Genomic DNA, 24,457 nt, shown 5'->3' with positions numbered 1-24,457 from the left:
AGCCTTGTTTCGCCTGCTGGCACATTGAGGTGGGCCAAGAATCAGAATTTGCTGGAGAAAGAGGAATGTCACCAAATTCTTTAGAAATTTTGAAAGCTGGCTTCATTCCAACTTCAAACAAGGGATTTTTTCCCCCCCTTTTTTCCCTTTTTTTATAGTTCCTGCTTTGCAGGAAGTCTGAAATTGTTTCCAGTGAACGTGGGACTTTGTCGGGTGAGGCTGTAAAATGGGGGAGTCCCTGACCAGTGGCATTCTGCAGAGGAGAGTTGCCCTGAGACTCAGAGCACAGCCACCTCCGCCAGCTCCCTCACACCCACTCGCGGCTCCTCTGGGAATTCTCCAAAAACTAGCTGTTCCATAATCAGTATCAAGTAGTTGTCTGACCAGTTTCCAAGCAGCGACTCCATAGGCAGACATCCCAGGGCTTAGGGGTTAAGTGAATCCTTAAGTGAATCCCAGAATTATGGGTTAAGTGAATCCTTAGAAGACAAACTGTTGCCTGATAAACCTAAAAGGCTGACTCTCCTCTTGCCCTCAGGGCAAGCAGAATTCAGTCTCTAGGGGCAGAGAAAGGCTCAGCTTTCAAACTTGCCCAGCAAACTTGACACGCTGTCAACCAAGTGACAAGAAAAGGAACTTCCCCCCTCAATAGGTCAAATCCTTGCAGGGACACTGAACACAGCTGCAAAGGCTAACGTCTCGTTTAACTCGATATTTGTATCGCTAACCCTGACGTGTCATCTGCCAACCTCCACAATATAAATTCCTCTGGGTTACCAAACACATTTCTGAGCAGCTCCATTTGATTTCTGCAGGGGCCTTGGATAGTATCACCAAGTATTTCCAGATGTCCCTGGAGGCAGAGGAGAGGGTCAATGCCTCCACTGTTCACCCCGATAGCGCCGTGGAGCTGTCAGCGCAAACGCGGCAGGAAGTGGAAGACTTAATCGAGGAGAAGGAGGCCCAGTTCAAGGCTAAACAAGAGGAGCAGTCCCGCCTTCTGGATGAACTCGCAGGCAAGCTGCAGAGCCTGGATCTCTCCGAGGTGGCTGAGAAGGTATGCAGCTGTGAACTGCTGGTCTAAGACCTGTAGTAAAAGTAAAGTTGGGTTTCTGAAGAAGTGGCAGGCAGGGAGGAACTGTTTAGAGCTTGACAGTGTGAGATACCGTTTGTTCATGGAAAGTGCACATTTCTTGGATGACAGGGTATTTTGTGGGCTAGAACAGGGCTGTTTAATTAGTGGGCTCTAAGACCTACTGTTACGTTGCTCTCCCTCCTGCCCTGGCAAAGCACCAATCTTTGCCTCACCCCAGCTCTAACCCAAAGCCTTTTGCTGTGGAGAGAGCTCCCACATCCAGAAAAGCACAGTGAGTCTGCCAGACTGAAAGCCATGATCTTAGGCCTGCCATCAGTTCACGTCCCTGCTTTTTCTAGGCTCCTCTCCTCCTTTTTGTGCCTCTGCAGCGTACACACCCGCCTGCGCAGCGCCCGGCCAGGCACCGCTTCTTACCACGCCAACACACCGCCCTCCGCAGCATCATCACGCTCTCATCCTCGGGACAAAGCAGAACTTGCAGGGAGCTGGCGTCAAAAGGGCATTTTTCTCTGTTGAAGCTGCCTGCTCATCTGTAAATACAGCCAGGGGTGGCTTTTTCTTGGGAGGGGCTGGGTGTTCCCTCTGTTGCCCTTTGAAGTCGGCCAGCTGCCTTCAGAGAACAATCCCACAAGAAGGCGGCTGCAGGGGTCTGCTCACAGGCTCCCCTGGGCAGCCTGTGGCAGAGGATGAGTTCTTCAAAACTGAATCCTTTGCAGCTAGTCACCCCTCCAGGCTCCCCCAGCTTTCCTTTTTTTTTCCTCAGGAGGGAAGAGATCTTTTTGTTTAGCTTCCTTTCCCCTACATTCCTGCCTAACTGTTTTTGAGGGCTGCAGATCCTAGGTAGATGTTTATCAAGGCCATAAACACTGAGTTGCTTGGAGGTGTAATCACAGGACACAAAAAAAATACCTCTTTTTGCTTTCTAGCTACTGCTGGGTTGCATGCCAAGCAGGTAAGAGGGACTCATTTACACTTCAGAGGAGACAGCTGCACTAACTTGGCACAGCCCCTCGGTTTTCCCAGAGAGGTTTTTTGGCTGCTAAGTACTTTGGTTAGTGGCTCCCATTTGGCAAAAGGGGTGGGGTGAAAAGGGAAAAGACACAAGAATGGGGAATTTTCCAGTTTTTCCCGCTGGCTAAAACAACTCCAGTTCACTATCCAAACAACTGACTGAGTAGTGGAGAAGTCTTAGAACAATGTTGCAGATTTAAATAGTTTTATTTTTAAAAGAAAAGAAGTCTGCCCTGAAATTTTCTATGTGAACACATCCTTGACAGCAATTCACAGATTGGAAACTGTTCTGGAATGATGAAATCAGAGCACACATTTGGTGGAAGGGAACGGGACAGGTTCCTGTTCAACTTGGAGCATTTCAGGTTCTGTTACATTTCTAGGGCTTTAGAGCCAAGGGAAAGATACCACCCTGCAAACTTTCTTCCCTATAAAACAGCTTCTTGGGCTGGCCCGTCTTTCTGCCAACACCAGTGAAGACTGATTGCAAACAAAAGGCATACAGACACTAGTAGCTTCCAGCTTGAAACCAAAGCTTAGAGGCAGCTTTCCAGGGAAAGATATACAGAAGTGGATGATGGCAGTGAGGGAAGGCTTCCCTCATGACCTCCAGCTACTTCAGCATCAGGGAGCTGTGTGGTCATAACCAAGTCAAAGGCAGGAGGGTACAGAGGGCACAAAAGGGATTAAAGTCATGCTGGTGCAGACCTGCTGCAGGAACCACCTCCAGTTTGCAGCTCTACTTCAGTTTCCTTCCCTCTGGTACTTGGATGCCACTGCAAAGGGCAGAAACAACAAAGCAACGGCCAACTCCACCCCCCTCCCAGCTGTGCACTGGAAATAAAGCTGTTTCCCTTGCCTAACGTGTCTCTGCAGACGTGTGGCACCCCTGCGGGAGCCTCCTGTGAGTCCCAGTGCGGCGGGTTGAACTGTCGGACAGATGAAGGCAAGAAGAAGTGTGGAGGACCTGGCTGCCAGGGGCTGGTGACCGTAGCTCACAACGCCTGGCAGAAAGCCATGGATTTTGACAGAGACATCCTCAGTGCATTAGCAGAAGTTGAGCAACTCTCCAGAATGGTAACGTGCCAAAGCAATTGTTAGATATTAAAAACCATAGAATATTCTTTTGGTTGTAACACAAGTTTAGATGCTAATTGACAAAGTATGTTCCTGGCTTACTTCAAAATACTTCTTTTTGTGCTTGTGAAGTTCCTCAGAGAGGCAGCTTGCTAAAGTGAGGCTTCACAGATAACTGTAAACATTAGCCCGAGTTGTTTAAACTAGGATTGGTGCAATGAATCATGGCCAGCTTTTAAGAGTGTTCTGTGAGTTCTAGGAGGAAAAGCATTTCTCATTACTATTACCTCTGATTCCAACTGAATTTTTGTTTTAAAACAGGCCTTAAAGCATAAGCAAATACGCACTCAAACCTTCCATTTTCCTCTCCTTAGGTTTCTGAGGCGAAACAGAGAGCTGATGAAGCAAAACAAAACGCACAAGCAGTTTTGCTCAAAACTAATGCTACAAAAGAACAAGTGGACAGAAGCAACGAAGATCTGAGAAATCTTATTAAGCAGATTAGAGACTTCCTAATGCGTAAACCCCTTACATTTAAATTATACTTTCATTCTAGGCTTGTGAGGACTAATTTTAGCCCTGAGTCATCCTCTTAAGGGGTAGTGCAATAGTTGTGTCCCCCTCCCCCATTTCACCCAGACTTTGTGTGTATGATGAAATCTGGAAACAAGAGAAAACCAAGACAATAGGAAAGCGAGACATGTTGCTGTGTTCATTTCAGCTGAGGCTGTTGTACTGCTGCAGCCTGCCAAGTGTGTTTATAAGTGCTGGCTCAGAAGAGAAAATACTATTAAAGGGAAGGAACGTGAGGAACCGTGAGTTGCTCTCTGAGTAAGAAGACAGGTAAAGGTTAAATGAGGGCCTTCCTCCCTAATGAGCTGCAGCACAGCCAACCCATTCCTTCCCTGCTTGCACAAATACACTTAGGTGCAGCTGTTGGCTTCCTTTCCTGCGGGCTTGCATCCTGCACCCAGCCCCAGCATGGTGTAGCTAATCACCGAGATTGGTGAATGGCTTCCAAGAGAGTTATGCCAGCAGGGCCTACGCGCCTGCTGGGCCTCTCTCGAGGGGGAAGTTTCACCCTAAGGAAGCAGTTTTAGCACCTTGATTTTCTGTTAAGTCTGGGAGAGGAAGTTTCCCCATGGTATCTGCATACTGAGATGTGAAGGGGGTTGGGGGAGCAGCTTTTACTTACATCTTTGTCCGTCTACTAGAAGACAGCGCTGACCTGGACAGCATCGAGGCGGTGGCTAATGAAGTGCTGAACATGGAGATGCCCAGCACTCCCCAGCAGCTGCAAGCCCTGACAGAAGATATTCGCGAGCGTGTAGAAAGCCTTTCTGACGTCGAGGTCATTCTGCAGCAGAGTGCTGGAGACATTGCCAGGGCAGAAATGCTACTGGAGGAAGCTAAAAAAGCAAGGTATGCAACCCTGTTTTCCATCACCAGTAGCATGAACAAGAGCTTCATTCCATTGTCTCAGAAGAGTCAGAGTTTAGCTTACCCCGATGCAAACTCTTGTTCCTTCACTAAGGGGCAAAAACGGCCCTTGGCAAGCATATGGCTAGTTCTTTTCCCAGTTACAGAGTAAAAACATTTTTAGCACTAACATAGTTTTGCTCCACAGCAAAGGTGCAACAGATGTTAAAGTCACTGCAGACATGGTGAAAGCAGCACTGGAAGAAGCTGAAAAAGCTCAAAATGCAGCTGAAAAAGCCATCAAACAAGCTGACGAAGATATTAAAGGAACTCAAGACCTGCTGACTTCCGTGAGTTCTTTACAAGTATTTGTTAAGATACAGAAACAGCAACTGATGTAAAGCTCATCTAGGGAAGGCTCTTGGGTACTGCAAATCAAAGACTGTTACTTAAAATTAATCTAAACCATTCCTGCCTTCACATAAACTTTTGAGTCAAATGTCTGAAGTTTTGCCTCTCAATTAGGCAACTCTTGCACGTGTAATACGATCAGGTAATGTTTAACTACATTCTTTAATGCTTTTGCAGCCTCCTGTGTACCCCATCTTCACACAGCAGGCTCTTTCATCTTGACTGCCATTTGTAACAAAACTAACACACTGAGTTTTACATCAGATCTATGGACATGAATCCAGGGCTTATCCAGAAAGCTTACTGTTATATTCAGTGTCATTTGAAAAACATAACTGTTGTCCCTCTGTTAGATTGAATCTGAAAACGCAGCATCTGAAGAAACACTGAACAATGCTACCTTACGTCTGTTTGAGCTGGAGAAGAGCGTTGAAGACCTTAAGCAAAAAGCGGCTACAAACTCTGAAAATGTGGACAATATAGAAGAAAAAATCGTTACTGCAAAACAGAACGCTGAAGCAGCTAAAAAGGTGAGAAACTAGGGAAAGATGCCAAGGGAAAGCCAAGAAAGCTGTCACTCCACATTTGGGTAAAGGAGGATTAGTGAATACATGCAATCCATTTCACTTACGGGGTGCCAAAAAAAGTAAGCACTTACTGCCCTTACTCAGGATAGCTGCTTTTTACTTACTTTGGTACCAGATGCAAAGAAGTGTTGGGAAGTTTTCCAGTTCTGAAACAGCTACAGGAACCATGTCGTGCTGTCACACTGTCAGTCTTTCATAAGATTAATTTCTGTCCCTCAGAGTATTTATGATTCTATGACAATGTCCAGTGACAAGAAAAATCCTTAGCTCAGTATAAAACCAGAGTAATTTTTAAGCATCAGAGATGCAAAGTTTGCTCTGTGTAACACATGGCATTTCTCCCAACGTCTGCTATACACCTTCGTAACAGCAAAAGAATGTTCATTAACAAAACAATGACAAATCTGCCAAAGAAAGTTCTGTTGCTGTCATCTGTTGTCTGTAGTTAGCCCATCAGTCTCCAGAGGCATGTTTTGTGAGGAGATGTATTATCCATCCAATCAGTTGTTTCCAAACACTAAGTAGTATTTCAGGTGGCGTCAAGTAAACACAAGAGACTTGCGGTGCTGCTGCAGCTTGTGAATTTGCTTATCGGTCGAATTCAGTTAGGTCACAGGACTCCTTAATCTCAACCTTGCAGAGAAAAGCACAGCTGAGAAACCAACCTTGTGACTTCTCCAGCACCTTCACCTACACAAACCAGGCACCTGTTCTCCTTCCTGAAAGGGTAACAGGGGGGATTCCTCCCCAGACGCAAGCATGCAGCCAGAAGTGGTGCTGGCTCCTTGCCACTCGCAGCTTTCCCGCTGCCCTTGGCCTCTGTTAGTGACAGAACGGTAAATCCTTGCCAGGTGTCAGTTTAAGAACAGGCACAGAGCTGCAAAAGGGCAGCTGATGAGCCTCCACCCCAAATCTTAATGTCTTCGATATTCCATAGGAAATAAAAAAGCAAAGCAGAGACAGCTTGGGGATAGCTGAGCTAACATCTGCAGCTGGATTGGTTAAGAGGTGTGGGAAATGCAAACTCCCACTGCGTTGTCTTTTGAGTGAGCTCCACCTTGTGCTTCCGTCTGGAACAACAGGTCCTCAACACGGAGCTGAACGACAAGTATAAATCAGTGGAAGATCTCATTGCCAAAAAGACAGAAGAGTCGTCTGATGCCAGGAGGAAAGCTGGCATGTTGCAAGATGAAGCTAGGGCCTTGTTGGCTCAAGCAAACAGCAAACTCCAGCTGCTCAAAGGTAAGGCAGTTCTGATGCGGTAAGTTGTCAGACTATGAAGCAACATCATGCTGTTAGAAACTGACATTCAGCAGCAGCAGGGAAAGCAATGGAAGTAAACTCTTTCTTATTGAAGTTTGATCTGTTTTCCTTGTTCTTATGGACACAAGAGAGTCTTCTGATTCAAAGAGCTCTATAAAAGAGCTGAAATATAGAGTGAGACACATTCTTACAGTATGGCATCTATCACTGCTCCAAGACCTACCACAGGGAAGGAACGTAACTACCATGCTCAGGGTGAGGAATAACCCCGCTGAAACAAAGCCCCCATCTTCAAACAGTACTGCATCCCTCCACCCTAGAAAGCTATTAATTAAGAGAAGTAATCAGGGTGTGTCAGTTCCAGTTTACAGATTAATTTAACATTTACTATTGATGACTGACTGAAACAGGAGGGGGGCAATCTGTCTGTAACTACCAGGGCGGGAGCTGTTTTCCTTTTGTTTTTGCCAGGCCAGGAACTCATTCCTCCCCTCAGCTGCTCCTGCACAGTTACAAAGACTCACTGAATAGTCTTAATCATAAAAAGCCAAAACATTTCACTGTTCCGTAAAAACCACCACAGAGCAAAGAATGACAGTTATTTTCAGCAAGAATCAAACTAGACTTCTGGATTTCCACTTAGGGAAAATTACTGCCTTGTGGGTTTAGGTCTCAACAGTAAAGAAACACAAAGGTGCCATTCCAGCCTTTTTCACCTCCCCCCGCTGGATTCTCTTCTATAATCAAAATACATTTGAATAGTAGTTTATCTGTATCAGTAATGATTTACATTTTACTGCATTAAAACACACCTAATTAAGCTGTTTTCCTCCTCCTTTACTGACAGACTTGGAAAATACGTATGAAAACAATCAAAAAATTCTGGAAGACAAAGCAAAGCAGCTGGTGGAGCTGGAGGAGACAGTTCGCTCCCTCTTACAGACAATCAGCCAGAAGGTTGCTGTTTATAGCACCTGCTTATAGATGGGAACAGGAGTTGCTCGTGTTCAGGATGGATTTTACAAGTATTACACTAGTTCTTTTTGACATTACACTAAGACCTGATGAAGCAAACAGGTTTTACATTGACTTTCAAGTCACAGAACCAAAGACAAGTAACTTTTTGATGTTGAAAATAAACAGTACTTTGTATCACTATGTATCTAGTATGACTCATTGAGTTCCTTCCTATTTTCAGTAGCTGAAATAGTAAATCAATTAATCCTTTAGAAAGTCTTGTTTTTAAACTGGTTAGAGACTTAATAAAAATCTTGATTCCAAGTATGTAATTCTAAATGAGGGCTCCAATTACTATGAAATACAGGATGGTCACTCAGAACTGAATGAAGAAATACCATCCTTGTGTGGTTCACCAGCATTTGCACCACAGTACTCAGAACGGATTGTTTACCCTCTGCATTATATCCATTTGGGCTTAACACTGATTTCATATCACTATTACAAAACACTTGATGGGAAGTAAAAACAGAGGTCAGCACTGAAAAGGTGAGTGTGGTTTGTATTTCAAGCACCAAACACTTAGGTGATCAACCAAGCTTGGAGGACAAAGCTTCCCTGGAAAAGGAACTACAAAACTTCACAGTGCACTTCATGTGTTCAGGAGCTGTACAGACATCGCCCCCAGAGAGGTGCCTGCACTTGTCTAGTGCAAGAGTAGCATCTAGTTCACCATACCTCAGCTCAGTTACATAGAACAGTGCACCTTCAGACTACTGTACTGCACTAGTTTACATTATTTATCAGCTACACAACTCAGCATCCAAGACTGCAACATGCACTTACACTTTGCACATCCTGACTGCTACCTGACCCAAGGAGGGCACCTGCACATACACTTTGATCAGCACCTTACCTAACCTTGACTAACATCACTGAAAGTCAGTCAGGACAACTACAGTAGAATTTATCACCACCTAAGCAAACTCAAGGGCAGTATATGTTTAAATAATTACCCTTAAGCTACATAGGTTATAAATGCTAGTGGGGAAAAAAAAAAAAATCAAAGGAACTGACTACCCTACCAGCATCATACACCACTTCACTGCCAGCATACTTAGTGGCTGTTAAAAATACAACCTGTAACTGCAACCATCAGACCAGTGACAGGTGGCTCCATAGCTCATCTTACTTTTACCTTTACAAACACTTTGTACACCCAGGTAGAACAGAAATGACAGTGAAAGAAATAACAAGACAGTAACAATCTTATGGCCTTGAGTTTTATTTTCAATTGTCTGGGACGCTATAATCTCCACTATTATTAGTGTTCTTGATTAGAGTTGATCTGACTTTCCAAACTTCATTTAATATGAAAAAGCAACATGAGAATTTGTAACTGAAGAACCTTAAGGCTGAACTGCAGCAAGAGCACCATAAGTACTGAGGGAGGTGGCAGGAGTAGACACACAACTGCTTCTGAAAGAGCAGGGCTTTTAGGAAGAACTTGCAAAGCATGAGATTAACACTTTGCAAAATTTACCTGCAGCAGGTAGAAATGATTCCAAAGTACCTACATCTATCAGAAGAATCATTTTTCTTCTCTCACTATTGTCTCACCTTTGGTTTCTCTTCAGCAACTTCCTACCAACACCTGAAAGGAGGTCCACATTAATTCACTTACTACAATTAACAGATATACTGGGTGATCTTATAGCCTGGTGATAAACCATGACAGCTCATTAAAGTTAATTCCACCTACACTTAAAACAGGAATTTAAAAACCCAAACCAAAATGAAGAACAGTATCACCGTTTGTTGATTAACAGATTTCTTAATAAAATGGTAACACTGGCATGTATTTCCATCACTTGGTATGGATACTGGATCAGTACTTAAGCTCTAAAGCAAGGCAGGAAGATATAACCATTTTGTCTATGCACAGAACTGAGTAGCTTTTACACCATTCCATGAACGCATGTTTCTCATCTCTCAGGCCACTGGCATAATGAAAAAGGACACACACAATACCAATAGGTTTTATGGTTTTCTTCAAGGCAGAAGAGCTTAGCAAAAATCACACCAAAAACCCCAGCATCCTGCAGAGCAGAACTTTGAGCTACTGGAATTGGGCACATTCCAAAGATGCCATTTATTTGTCAGTTTTTGCAGATCTTCAACACCCTAGACACAAAAAGGAGTAACAAGGCCAATCAGCAAACAAAACTCAAAAAAACCACCCCACTCTCTCTCCAGCCATGTTAAATATTTATTAAGCTCTCTTGCTACATGAGTGAAAGAGAGCACAAAATAGAAAACAGAAGAGAAGAAAGTACATCTTAATTGTGTGGAGAGCTGACACTGCAGCTGTTTGTTTTGTGTGGAAGGTGCAGAGTAACCCTTGTGTCAGCACTTAACAGCAAGCGCTGCTTCACTACCCAGTTTTAGCGTTTCAAGTTAAGAGACTTGGACAACAGAAGCTTTGGGAACAGAAGCAATTAAGTAGTGAGATTAATTATTCTTCAATCTTTCATTTCTCCATCAGCACTTGATTTTTCCCAGACAAGTTTTCAATATGAAAACACAATGTGTGGAGAATCATGCACAAGAGAGTAATTTTCTCTTTAAGAAAATCAATATAGTTTTAATGGATCTCTACAAGCCCCTCTTCTCCCAACATACTAACACTACTAGGTCAAAACAAATTTTGGTACTTGTACGTGAGAAGTAGGTTAAATACTAAAGTTAAGCCTTTCAGAAGGAAACATGTTTTTGTGCGGAAGTGACAGTGGCATTTTAAGTGCCAGCGGCACGGTAACTGCCAGCATTCAACTGGTTTAGTCTATCACTACTTCAAATAAGAAAACACCAGGTATGCTGGACACTTACTCAGAGTTTTGACCAGCACACCTGATAATCCCATGCAGCAGCAACACGTTTGGTTTTGAATAAGAGCGGAGTTCCACCAGGCTGTTTTTCTGCATCATTCATCAGGTAAACAAATATAATTATTTAATTTACAGAGACTGGATAATCCCACTTGCTCCAAACTCTACTTGTTTAAATACATGATGTTTAAAATAAGGAGATTCACTTAATTCCATTCTAAAATCCTCAGACCCAGCCTTCTATAAGGGCCCACAGTCCATTGTCAGAGATGCACTATACACATACAGAGATCTGCTCTTTTATTTTAGAAGTTGATAGCTTTGCCAAAAGATGCTGCTAGGTTTGCTTCCCTGAAGGCTTCTGATACTGTCTGTAGGGAACAAACACAAAAAGATACAAGTCATTAACAGTTAGGTGTGATTATGTGTAACCCTGGTATTGAACAGTCCTTTTAGACCACACTTACTGGATGGGCATGGCAAACTCTGGCTACGTCTTCACATGAAGCTCCGTATTCCATAGCAAGGGCAGCTTCATTAACCATTTCGCCAGCACCCTGTAATTAAATGGTATTTGTAATTAGCAGTTGTCCAGGTTCTCCTAAATCGCTAACAGCTTGTAAATAAGTTGTATTACAGCTAGCACTTCAGCTGTGTTCTAATACAAATTCTAAGTATGTAATCTGTTAAGTGACTCTGCTCAAGCCTAGTGTAAATCTAAACATCATCAGAGTATCTGTCCTCAGTACTGAGAGATGCAGGCCATCTGGGCATTTTTCCACCACAAGGTACTGAGGTCAGATAGCACCCGTATTCTCAAAGCTGTAGCATACATTATCACTGCTGCAACCTCCCCAAAACTTCCAACACCCTTCTGCAAAGTTAAACAGGTAACTAGATAAACCGAAGTGTGTTACCACATCTGTACCCTCATTCTTATTGGTCAATTGTATTTACTTGGAGAACACTTCTGAGTCAAAACCAGTGAAATCTCCTGGTATATTTTTTGCTTTAAGATCCACAATTTTCCCCAGACCTTTACCAATGAAGAAAATTAGCCTGTCTCACACTGATAAACCTCAGTTGTGCTTACATTCATTTTTAAACAACTGGCATCGTGACAGAAAATAACTGTACTTCTATCAGAGATCATCAGAGTCAGATTCAGAAACAAAAAGCCCAGACACTTGTGCTGACAGTATTTCTGTTCACAGGAATGAAGTTTCTTTTCCAGGAAAAGAGAGAACAGTGTTTCTCTTAGAGAGAGTTGTACACAAAGATGCATGGAAAGGTTTCTACATACATCTTTAAATTATTTTCTCTCTTCTTTTTTCCCCCCCTAAAGCTAAGAAACAAAACACAGAGAGATCAGGGTGTAACTTCATAATGCATGTGGGGAAGATACTTTTCCTAAACAGAATTTTCTGATTTCTCATCTTTTTAATCAAAGTTCCCTAAGTCACAGATGTGGTGACTATGGAGTAAGATTACCAGCTTTGGTGAAGTCTGTAGCTGAGAGAGGGTGAAAAAACTCTCCAGAAAACAATTTCTGCTGTTCTCTCAAGTATTTGGCAATATTCAGCAAAACCCCACTTTGTCAGAGACACCAGTTAACCCTGGCAATTCCGGGGGCTGGGGGGAGAAAGCGAGGTCTAACACCAAAGTAACCGAAAAGCAGAAAAAAAGGCAGGGCTGTGGAAAAGAAACGTAAATAAACATTACCATGGTAGAGTCAAATCTTACTTCTTTTTACAAGCACCACCTCACCTAACTTCACAGCTACTATGTAACTGTGCAACACTAAATAAAAGACCTTTACAAGGCCAAGTACTTACTGCGCCTAAAATATGAGCACCCAACATCCTGTCTGTTGATTTGTGACTAAGAATCTTCACCATGCCATCTGTGTCAGCGTTTGTCTTCGCTCTGCTGTTCGCAGCAAATGGGAATTTCCCAATTTTGTATTCTACACCCTACAAAACAGACCTGTGTCACTGAGGTAATGACCAACAAGAACAATGTAACCAGACAATTTAACAAGTACAAGAACCAGAAGCAATACAAAAATGAAAGATACGCAAGACCCACAGAGCAATGCATGAGACCACCAAAAGGCATATAGGGGGTATTAAAAAAAAAAAGATTAATTAGCAAATGAACAATAAGTGACTTCTATTCTGTGAAGTTACAAGGATAACTGTGATCCTTGGGAGAGGGGTGTACAGCAGGGGATCGTTCAATCATACACCCTAAACAATAAATCCAGATGCAGAAATTCTCCCAGGAGAAGTAGCTAGATAAACTACCAAACAATGAAACTACACCTAAAAGAGTTTTGTCTGAGAAGAAAATAAAGAGTACCTCTTCTTTCAGCTGTTCTTCTGATTTGCCAACCCAGGCCACTTCAGGGTGAGTGTATATCACAGAGGGTACGCAGTTATAGTCAATGTGAACTGCTCCCCCAGCCATCCCTTCCACACAAAGGATGCCTTCGTCCTCAGCTTTGTGGGCCAACATAGGTCCAGCAACTACATCACCAATAGCATAGATGCTATCAGATCAATGAAACAGAATAAGACACTGTTTAAAAACATCCTAGCACACCTAGGTTTACCTTATATAAAAGTCAGGTTAAAACACATTACTGAAAACTCTAATCAAAACAGGTGAAAATATTAAGTTTCAGAAGAAACAAAGTATTAAAGAACACTTTCCACAGAATGACCACATTGCTGGAAGTGCCACTGACATGAAATACACACAGAACGTTCTAAATTAGAAAACTTCAAAAGATGACTACAAATCTTTAGTTTCTGAAATAAACATAAATTTTGAGTCTTCCTTTCAAAACAAAGCTATATTCTGTAATTAAAGACAAAAAAGTGAATTAGTAGGTTAAACTTTTAAAAATAAGGGTTCTGATTTAAAGAGAGTAAAAAAATATATTTAGCATTACTTACTTTGGAATTTTGGTTTGGAATCTGTTATTGACTGGGATTCTTCCCCTCTTATCAAGTTCAATTCCAATATCTTCAAGACCTAGATTCTTTGTAAAAGGACGTCTACCGATGCACACAAGCAGCACATCACAAGTTATTACTTCTGCCTTGCCACCAGCAGCAGCTTCCACACTACGGAAAAAAATAATTAGCAAATACCTAACCTGTGAACTTTCAGTGTTGTATTTCTCTGACTAGTAAATATCAATTCAAACGGTGACCTACTGGCTGGGTCTGACAGTTTGGATAGGTCTGGCTCAAAACACTTGCATTCAAGTTTGGACAGTTTTTGGACAGTTTGGATAGGTCTGGCTCAGGACACTTGCATTCAGCTTACCACACACTCCCTCCTTACAACAACTGTGGAGCAGAAGAGATGCCATCAGCATAGTGTGTAATCTGGGATCTTTACAATGGTGGAGGACAGACTATTCTGAGGTTGGCAAAACAGCAGATACAAGTCACCATATTACTGGGATTCCAAGGAAAAAGCCCCAAACATTTAAGCTTACTTTTCTTAAGTAACATTTTCTTAAAACTCAACGTACAGACTGCATAGAGAATACATGAACAAGAACTAGTGGTGTATACTTACGCGTTTTTGCAAAGCAAATTTGCTTTCCAGGTTTCAATACACTCTTCATCTGTAAGTCTTCAAATGGCTTGAGAGCCACCATTAAAAGACACTGGGGGAGCTTCATTTGTTTCTACTCAAATGCAACCACATCTCTGCCACGGTTATTTGGAGACAAAGGGATGTATGGACAAAATAACCCCCCCTCAGTAAGCAGCCAAGAATTAATGGTGTGAAAATGACTGTATGAACAGCCATGACATTTACATTAATTATGTGAGGAGCAAAGATCTTCCATGAAAAGAAGGATTTAGAGTTCTGGATTTATTACTGATCTCACTGCAACAACGCTGGTTTTCAACTCAAGTCAATGGTACCTTTCCTGTATAAGCAACTTAGGACTCGATAAACCTAAACATTATGAACTAAGTTACTACACAAGGCAAAAAATTCACTAAAAAATTAAGTTTCATCCTAATATTTTTTTTTTCCTATTCAAAGAACAGTATCAAACTATTTTAAATAGGGTTGAAGGATTGGGTGGAAGCATACATATGGCATTCCTTTAGTTTTACGTTAAACACTTACGCTACATCGATTTTTCCATCTGGTTTCTTGGTAGCACCAGTAACTTTGGTGTTCAGCTTAAACTTAAATCCCTGTTTCTGAAGAATACGTTGGAAGTTCTTCGAGATCTCCATGTCAATTCCCATTCCACCGACATGGCCCATGAACTCAACCGCAGTCACATCTGCGCCCAGGCGCTGCCAAACTGAACCCTGCAGACACAACAACACACCTAAGTTTTTGAAAGGAAAACTTTAGATTTCTTTACTGGAATATTCATCACTTTGATTGTAAACTTTTCAAAAGCAGGACAACAGGTAAGAGAAAAATGATTATTTTTTAAAACAAACATTACAGTGTAGCATAAAACATGCCTGCCCCCTGTCCCAGCCTTCCCACAAAAAAAATTGATTTGTAAGTGGTTGTTTGCATACCCAGAACTTCAGTGACTGAATCTGCAGAATTGATCTTTTAAAGAAACAGTTAACAAAATAATTAAGTATAAATTAGTTATATTTTACGTTATAGGTACAGAAAAACTCAAAATCAACTAGTCTTGAGTGTAACTCAGAAAATTCAAATAAAGTTGTAGTGTTCTAATATGACTGCAAATTAAATCAAAACAATACCACATGATGGAAGTTTTATGCAATAAAATGGAATCACTGCTGTTTATGTATGTATTTATAACCATAAACACTATCACCAGCTTCCCCAACAAAACCAACATGCACCCACCCTATTTACCTCAAGGTACCCACAGCCATGTAACACAGTATTTCACTTTGATTACTCTTTCCCTACTTAGTGGTCAGCAGGCTAAGCAAACACTAAGCAGATGTACAAGTTTCAAAACAGTTGCAAGACCAGGAAATATATATTCTTCTTGAACCATACATGTACAAGGCAAGAGGACTCAGACCAAGATGAATGACAAGGTCTCTGCTCCTTTGGTTATTCGATAGAATGTGTGCAATCATATCACAATAAAAAATCTTGGGATTAACTGCTACATATGAAAATTTATCCTGGCTTAAAATGAACTGCCATTACAAAGGAAGTTCTCTCATCTGTATATAGAGCAGGTACAAAGCTCAGAAAAGTTAACCCCCAAAAACCCCTCTATGTGAGGTCCTATACGTTCCTGTTCTGGCTTCAACAGGGACAGCAGCTAATTTTCCTCCTAGAAGCTGGTGCAGTGCTGTGCTCTGAATTTAGGACAAGAGCAGTGCTGATAACACACTGATGTTTTCAACTGTTGCCAAGCAGTCAAGGACTTTTCAGCTTCTGACAACATGATGGCGGGTGGCACCCAAGAACCTGCGAGGGAACATGGCCAGAACAGCTGGTCCAAACTGTCATACAGTATGGGATATCCCTTTGGACATCACATTCCAGATATAACTGGGGGGTGGCCAGGAAGCAGGGCAGCTCAGTAATTAGCTGCACATCAGCTTCAGCTAGTGATAAATTGTGCTGTTCAACACTTATATTGTACTTTTTTTACCATTATCTTCATTTTCTGTTCTACTGAATGTCTTGAGCTCAGCCCAAGAGGTTTACATTTTTTTTCTTCCCATTTTCAATTCCTTCCCCCAACACACTTGGAGCGGACAGGAGTGAGTGAATGGCTGCATGGGTTTTGTAGCTGCCTGCCAGGTTAAGTCACAACAATTCCTCACTCATTTCTCTGCCTAGGTAACTAGCTGCAGGAATACTGATCCTACAAACACCTATCCCAGCTCTCCCAGTAGAAGAGGCAGCTAGCAGGCTATGAAGTCTGAACTCATGTAACCAAACACCTGTTAAATCACAGCAACACAATCAAATATAACACAAATAACACCACCCTACTGCTTTATAAATTAAAGGCCAAGCAGTTTAAATATCCTCTCACCAGTTCCACACCAATGACTCCAGCACCAATGACAACCATCTTTTCAGGAACTTTTTTCAGTGACAGTGCACCAGTGGATGACACAATATTATCTTCATCAATCTAATGACCAAAAAAAAATCCACAAAGGTAGGTTTACAATCTCTTTTATGCATTATATGCACTCAGATAAAAATTGTTACACATTAAATTACATGGATAGTACACATTGAAACATGGTACACTGAGATTTCAAATACGTACAGTAATTCCAGGGAAAGGAGCAACTTCTGAGCCTGTGGCTATAAGTATATTCTTTGTGTTGATAACTTGTGTGCTGCCATCTTCTTTGGTTGCAGTGACTTGGTTTTTGCCAGTTATTTTTCCAAACCCAGATACGTGTACAACCTTCAGCAATCAGAGCACAGTAAATTCAGATTACTTATGTAAGTTATGCTACATTCACTTTGAATCTCAGTAATGCTTTAGAGAAGCTACTAACACACACCTTCACATCACTATCTGGTACAAATCACAAAGTAATTGCATACTATTCTTCTAAGTAGATTAAGAATGAATGAACTGTTCGTTTAAAAATTTCCTAGAAGAAAAGCATTCAAACTCTGCACTTGCAGAGTCAGTCACCTGAATTAATTTATGTAGCAAGAATATGAAAATACTAAAAGGAATTCAGATAAAAAAAAAATTCATATAACTCAGCATATAATCCAAACTAACCTTGTTTTGTTTAAATAAATGAGCAATTCCACCTGTCAAGGCCTTCACTGCACCGCTCTTCTGTTCCATCATCTTCTCTAGATTCAATCGGATTCCTGTAACTAAGGTTAACAAAAAGTGAAGCACTGCAGTGTTTTTATTTAAAGGACCTGAGCACCATTAACAGCTCTGCTGAATGGCCCCACTAAATGCTAAAGGTCGCAGTCAACAATTGCTACATTAAAAAGCAGTATTACACTTCTCAAATATAGCTTACCTACCCATGATTCAGGGTTCAAGGAGCAGACACATGTCCCTAACCCCCCCAACTGACAGATGAATGACATTATTTAGAAATCTAAAGAGTTTTCTGAACAGAAAGCTACAGTAGTCAGATTTGAATGACTAAATTTGCTTGTTGATGGAAACCATTTATGTTAACAGGCACTGACAAGTTGCCCTTCACACTTACTTTCAATTCCTCTATTAGCAAAATCTTTTCCATGTGCCAAGTGATACAGATGTGAGTTGTTCAGCAAGGCCTGAAATACACACACAGAAATGTGAATTGGACATGCATTCACAATTTAATTACTTACATTAGCAGAAAAAAAATTAATCTAATGTTATATTTGCCAAATATTCTCACTGTTAAGAGTCTGACATATATTTAAAAAGGTGTATTTCAAACACAGAAGTCATACACAGTGGCTGTTACTGAAGTTACAAATTTGACAAAAAAATAGAAAATACCTATTCAATTCATACCTATCCTTTTTGCTCATTTCACCACAGAAACTGGGAATGACTCCATGAGGACAAAAAAAAAAAAAAAAAAAGAGGTGGGGGAATAAACTAAGATGAAAGAAAGATGATTCTGACTCAAAAGAGAATTTCCTTATTACTTCAAAGAGACTGCTGATCAACAAAGAGGAAACAAAAAGTGGATTAAGAAAATCCGTACAGAAATCCCCGTTAAAGTTTTAGCCCATGTGGACACACATGAATTAAAGTTTTGTACCTGAGGAATTGTGGTTAGTTACTACAACACAGCTAGTTGAGCTGAAGCTAGATGGCTTAGAGCTGGGACAGGTCAGTGGATATTTAGAATTCAAAATTACAGTTAGAATAGTGATGTTCATAGATCAGCAGTTTGGAAAGCAGAACCTCTGAAACTGTACTCCAGTTAGAATAGTTCAGAAGGGATCTTGGTAAGAACATTACATCGGTCACTACAACAGTAACAAACTTGGCATTAGCAGTGTCTTCCTTCACCTACCTGGTGCTAATGAGGCAGACTCATTAGCAGATAGACTAGTCTAATAAGGCTGTCTTAGCAATACCACTGCTGTTACAAAGCCCTGGTTGTGAATTACTTAAAAATGGACCAACAACATCAAATCTTAGTTTCTTCTAAATTTCTTCTTACTTCTTTCTTTCAGAGTGTGTGCCTTGGACTCTCCTTTTCCTCTCCCCACCTGCACCATGCCACACAAGCACTACCAACCACACTCTCCAGGTCACCTCTTGGGGCAGAGAGACCACTATTTTAGCTTAGACTGGTATTTAAAGAGGTCATCAACTAGGCTCTTTCTACAGTGAATGAAGAGAGACTGCTCTCCTCAGAGCACAGGACATGCAACCAAAACCAGAGTCCAGATTTTTCAGGGCTGGCCCTTTCCTTCTAATTTAGACTTACTTCCTCTACCCCTAGAGGCTTTGGGGGTTAGGGTTCAGTTCAGCACACTTAACACAACATCATCTTGAAAGAAACTACAGATTTATTTTGAACAACCTGATATGAGAGGATCAAGAACTTCACATGATAGACTACAAGTGATGAAACCATCTGAAACAGTTAACACTGTAATGAGTTACTGGTTACAACACAGATTCAACAGCTTGTCAGCTGAGAAAATACATCTGTATGCACCTCTGGTTTTCATTCTCTCTCATTTGGGAAAGTCCATACAACAGTTTGCAAACCATGCATCTCTACCAAGCAAATAAAAGTCTGACCCTTTGTATTATTTGGATCCTTGGCTTATTTGCATTGCAACTTCCCTTTTTAAAGAAAGCATGTCAATTGGATAAAGACTAAGGAGGAGTTTCTCAAGTGCCACATGTATTATCTGTTGGTTTTAATGAAGTTATGACAAACTACATACACTTACCTTGGACGGAATGCATCCAACATTCAAACAGGTTCCACCTAAGGTTTCATTCTTCTCTACACAGACAGTCTGAGAAAAAAAGAGGGGGGGGGAAAAGGAGCTTTTTAGCAATACTATGCACCATTTCTTTACAAGGCATCTGACAAGTTAGGATTGATGACAAAAACCCATCAACTCTACAAGTGTCTCATTAATTTCATTCCTGGATTTATTTTGTGTCTCAGATTTCCCCTCCCTCTTTTTTTCCATTAAAAACCACAATATAGCTTTTTGCAACAAAATTATCTACCAGAAGAGAACCACATTCTCCACTGCACTATTTACACTTTCATACAAGTTTGTGTTGTACTTCTTCAACAATACAAAACCTTGTCCCAATTAAATACAACACACGGTTCTCTGAAAGATGTTCCCCTTGCAACTACAAAAAAATAAACCAAACCCTGCAAAAAGCAAGAAACGTCTATCATAGAAAAGATTCCTAAAAAAGTCAGAAGCAAACAACAGAATGAACCAATGCATGTTAAAAGCATATGAAGTAATCTTTAACAGAAAGAAAAGCCCCAAACCACAAACATTTCCCTCTCTAAACACACTATCCTGCAAAACCCTTTGCATCAAAGTTCTGTCAAAATCTATAAAGAAGGAAGGAATAAAAATCAAGCAAAGCAAAGTAAAAAAAATTAAGTTAATACCAACAAGGATGGAAAATATTTCATCTCCTCATCAACTTTCCAGCATCAAAGTGTGCAAAGAGATAAAAAAAAAGTGACAAAACTTCAAATAAAAGCGAATCACTTGGGGGCAGGGGAAGAACCTTTTTATAGCAGAATTGTCATCTCCTCCTTTGGAAGGTACACACATGTTCAGAATAATAGTTCCTGGCTTTATACTCTAAGAGGTTCAACCTGCTGATAGAAATGACCACCCAGGAGAAAGCCTTTCATTGCCTCTTGTAAATTGCTGGGTTTGTGCTAAAGTAGAGGTGGTGGTAACATGAAGAGCAGGATTCTTTGTATCAAATCACACAAACACACTGACAAATGTTGAACCCCCATCTACCCTTCCTCCTGATTTAAGCACAGGAACACACACACACACACACACACACACACAAACCCCCACCACTCTAGGGCTTTAAACTCAACAGTTGTGCTAGCACATGCAGCACTAAAATTGAAGGTTAAAGTTCATTGGAGTCAGGTTCTACCATGAATGGTGTCAAGACAGAATCAATCTTTTTGCCTGTCTCACAAAAACATCTCCCTACATTGCTCAAGGGCAGCAAAAACACTCTTCACATTTATTTAGCACTGCAGGTGACATATGCAAGCATGTATGAATATTTTGCCCACTTCAACTAGCTGTAAAGCAGTATAACAAAATTATTTTTTGCCATGATAAAAAACCAGAACCCCAGACACTTTTAAACCTCCTTGGGTACAGTATCCTATTGTTAATCACAGATATGCAGGATCTGAGGACAGTGCTCCTCCAATTGAAGTAGGTATATAGCCACAAAAAAATAGACAAATTCTGAAAATATCCAAGGGTGAAGACTGCATGCCATCTGGGCCCCCATTCCACTGTTTCACTGGAACTCCATTCATCAATAGGAGTTCCTGCACTTACCAGGTGATCTGATCAACTCATTTTTGTCATGAAATCCAGACATCGTAATGCAGAAGCACTGGGACATCTTTTCACCTCTAAAATTCTCACATGGCAATGGAATTCCTCTACTCACATTCAAAAAGCACTTCAGCTGAATATTGCTTTGTCCTCTTTTCAGTTCCCTCAGTCTGTTCTTCAGGACAGTTTTTCAGTGACCTTTTTGTCACCATCTTGTTTGTTTTTTTCAGGGGGGTTGTTGGGGTTTTTTTTAACTCTTTGTTGGAAGAAAAATTCCTTCTTAGCATTCTTTTCCCACCTTTACTTCCACAAGAATCAGGCCCACCTCAATTATTACTTCCCATCAAAAGCAAGCTGCCCTGAGCAGCTTTGTCAGTAGCAAGAGCAGCTATAATGTCTCCATTATACATCAACTTCTATATAATCTAGGTAAGCACAGTTAAGGAAAGATTAACATGTCAACAGCACCTGGGAGCCCCAGATATGACAAAAATTCAGGCTTACAGTATGACACAAACACCTTTCAAGTTCACCTGCATGTATATTCTGCTATCGGAGGGAGGTCTCATCTTACCTTGAATCCCAGCTGAGCTGCTTTGATAGCAGCAACATACCCTCCAGGCCCAGAGCCAATAACTGTGACATCAGCGTCAACTGAAACACAGAACATTGGAGTTGGTTTTGTTTTGGCAATTAAAGTTTTATTGCAGAAATACCTGTTTGAAAGTGTATTTTTTAGAGATGCAAAATAGCTATTGAAATTATGCAAAAATAAAATAGGTCTAGGTAAGTAAATTGCACCTCACATCTGAATGTCATTTTCTGGACAAAGGTAAAAGTTGCCTGAAGGTATTTGCTACGCAATAAAAACCAGCCAGTCTTAAGTTTTACAGGGAAAATAATGTCAAATTAAGTGAAGAAACTTAATTCTCTAGGACCCATCCCTCTTGCTAGAAATCCTTTAAGAACTTAACTCAAGATGTCTAGATACTTTATCTGAATATTTTTCCCACATTTCAAGCTTCTATTGATGTTCAGTACAAAAGATAAATGCTCTCTGAATGACATAAAAGCAGCTGAAATAGGTATCTATGCAACCTCTATTGATTATGAAAGCAGTAGAAGCTATGAACTTTGTACCTAATTCACAACTTGTACCTATAAACTCCTTTGGAATATTAATTGCCATTGCAGTTCTTACATTATACAAAGTTCAACTTCTATTTATAGCTTTATCTAAATATTAAATAGGGCAAACAAACCACTATTTTTGCACCTATGCTAATATGGACTGCCCCATCATCTAAAAGGCTGATTTCTGAGTCTGAAGCATTGCTTGGTTTTTGAGGGTATTTTGAGTTTTGGGTTGGACTTTTTCCACCAAAGAACTTCTTGACAATTAATTACCTTGATCAGCATAGGTCCTTTGTGACACTGCACAAATTCCCTGGAGACCATGATGAATTCGATCAAAATGGCTTCTCTAGAAAAGAAAAAAAGCTTCATTTTAAAAGTTGAAGCTACCCTTAAAGAAAAATAAGCATTCAACCACACACAAATACACAGTTACAGTCACCAGCTAACCAAAACAGAATCATTACTGAAGCAAACATGAGGGCACTGACTGGAAGAAGTGGTAGAAGTCGCTCAATCATTTTACCTGCTCAACAACTTCAGCTGACTGTTTTCCTATCAGCCTTGCCTAAGGACGCCTCTAGCTATGCACTTTCAACCCTTTACATGGGGCTATCAAAACACATAATGACATAAATTAGACGGCCACAGGAGTTTATGGAGTCCTGTTCCACAACCATCCCCTTTGGCCACTTCCTGTGAAGGGGCGGTTCTGGAGGGCATTTTTTTTTAAAATTTTAGTCGTACAGCACAGCACAGCTGCTTCAAGCATCTCACGGGAAGACCATCGTGTGACTGGCGCGGAGGATGCTCCTGAAATCATTGCTGAAGCTCCCAGTGCTTTCCAAAAGGCGGGAATCGGCCCTGACAGCCGGCGGTTTCCACAGCCACACTGGTGTCCGCCCTCCTCCCCGACTCCGCCCGGCCGCTCTCTCCGGCTGAAGCCTGCTGCGGGCCGGGACACCCCTCCTCCGCTCCCAGGAGGGCCGACAGCCAACAAATTACACGCCAGCAGGTACAAGACACCGAGCCCACCCCTCCTGGAGTGGCGTGACTCCCGCTGGGGCCAGGCGACTTCGCGGGCAGCGTGTCACCTCAGCCGAGCCGAGGCCGCGCTGGGCGAGAAGCGACTGCCCTTCTCCCGCGGAGGAGGCGAAAGCAGAGAAGCGAGGAAAGAGCAGCCAAGCCCCGCAGCCGCCAGCCCCCGCGCCCGCCCCAAAGCGCCTGCTCCGGCTCCGCCCGCCCTCTCGCCCGCTCCCGGCGAGCTGCGGGGGGGAAGGGGGACAACGGCACGGCGGGCGTGAGGAAAGCCCAGGCCCGAGCTGCCAAGCGCGACACGGCTCAGCTACCCAGGCCTGCCCGCCCACCCTGCGGCGGTGCCGTGCCATGCCGGCGCCGTACCCGAGCGAGCGCGCAGGAAACGCGTCCCCAACGCTGCATGTCCGCTGCTCTCGGCCTGCGCCCCTCAACCGCCGCTCCAAGGACTCCGCGGACTCGCGCAGGCGCAATGAGCCGCGGAGCGAGGGGGAGCGGCGGCGGGAGGAGCGAGCAGGGCCCCCTGGCGGAGGTACAGCACGGAGCGCGGCGCTCGGGGCGGGGCCGTGCAGATGAGACTCGAGGCGGCGGCGCTGGCGGGCGGATGGATCTGCGCCGCGGGGCGGGGCCCTGCCTGGCGCTGGAGCCGGCGCTCCCGTCAGGGGGAGCTCACAGGAACACATCCAGTGGATGGAAATACACAGTACAGATTAAACACACAAAATGAAAATTCAGCTGTTGGGAACACAGGGAGAAAGCAAATTATTTTTTTTTCTTTTTCAGAATCATAGAACCATCAAGGCTGGAACAGACCTCCAACTTCATCTAGTCCAACCGCCCCCCTACCACTTACATTACTGACTAAACCGTGTTCCTCATCCAATCTTTCCTTGAACACCCCGAGGGATGGTGACCCCACCCACCTCCCTGGGCAACCCGCTCCAATGCCCAACCACTCTGTTTCTAAGAAGGAATTTTTCCTCATTAACCTGAAGTTCCCCTGGCGCAACTTGCAGCCGTTCCTATTGCTAGTGATCTGC

At 42.3% G+C, this 24,457-nt stretch overlaps 2 protein-coding genes across 2 annotated transcripts in view; one reads left to right on the top strand and one right to left on the bottom strand.

Moving 5' to 3' along the window:
• The window catches only part of LAMB1 (laminin subunit beta 1), a gene marked incomplete at its 5' end in the record, with an annotated part of 43,571 nt that extends 35,562 nt beyond the window's left edge, over positions 1 to 8,009 (top strand). The window contains 8 exons of the mRNA XM_084279242.1: positions 816 to 1,057; positions 2,984 to 3,184; positions 3,559 to 3,703; positions 4,399 to 4,606; positions 4,812 to 4,953; positions 5,368 to 5,544; positions 6,684 to 6,843; positions 7,712 to 8,009. Coding sequence (XP_084135368.1) covers positions 816 to 1,057; positions 2,984 to 3,184; positions 3,559 to 3,703; positions 4,399 to 4,606; positions 4,812 to 4,953; positions 5,368 to 5,544; positions 6,684 to 6,843; positions 7,712 to 7,848 — 1,412 coding nt within the window. The 3' untranslated portion in view covers positions 7,849 to 8,009. The remainder of the gene's footprint in view (positions 1 to 815; positions 1,058 to 2,983; positions 3,185 to 3,558; positions 3,704 to 4,398; positions 4,607 to 4,811; positions 4,954 to 5,367; positions 5,545 to 6,683; positions 6,844 to 7,711) is intronic.
• Positions 8,010 to 10,072: 2,063 nt separating this feature from the next.
• Positions 10,073 to 23,861, bottom strand: DLD (dihydrolipoamide dehydrogenase). Its single transcript, XM_084279291.1, has 14 exons — positions 23,784 to 23,861; positions 22,656 to 22,731; positions 21,823 to 21,902; positions 19,617 to 19,685; positions 17,915 to 17,984; positions 17,464 to 17,564; positions 16,990 to 17,133; positions 16,747 to 16,848; positions 14,871 to 15,061; positions 13,670 to 13,840; positions 13,071 to 13,260; positions 12,545 to 12,682; positions 11,177 to 11,266; positions 10,073 to 11,080 (listed from the first exon to the last, which is right to left on the bottom strand). Exons 1-14 carry the CDS (start codon positions 23,820 to 23,822, stop codon positions 11,015 to 11,017), a joined length of 1,527 nt encoding a protein of 508 aa, XP_084135417.1. The 5' UTR covers positions 23,823 to 23,861; the 3' UTR covers positions 10,073 to 11,014.
• Between the last annotated feature and the right edge of the window lie 596 nt (positions 23,862 to 24,457).

The sequence above is a fragment of the Gallinula chloropus genome (assembly GCF_964237585.1).
Source record: "Gallinula chloropus genome assembly, chromosome: 1".
Classification (NCBI taxonomy): Eukaryota; Metazoa; Chordata; class Aves; order Gruiformes; family Rallidae; genus Gallinula; species Gallinula chloropus.
This window is presented reverse-complemented; position numbering and strand designations above follow the sequence as displayed.

Bases quoted from the DNA above. Each gene is read 5' to 3' on its own strand.
- DLD (XM_084279291.1), bottom strand. From the start codon at position 23,822: ATGCAGCGTTGGGGACGCGTTTCCTGCGCGCTCGCTCGG. The intron at 17,985-19,616 runs GTAAGTGTATGT...TGTGTATTTCAG, and splicing joins TTGGATGCATTCCGTCCAAG to GCCTTGCTGAACAACTCACA. The intron at 13,841-14,870 runs GTAAGTGTTTAA...TTTTTTCCGTAG, and splicing joins GATGGAAAAATCGATGTAGC to TGTGGAAGCTGCTGCTGGTG.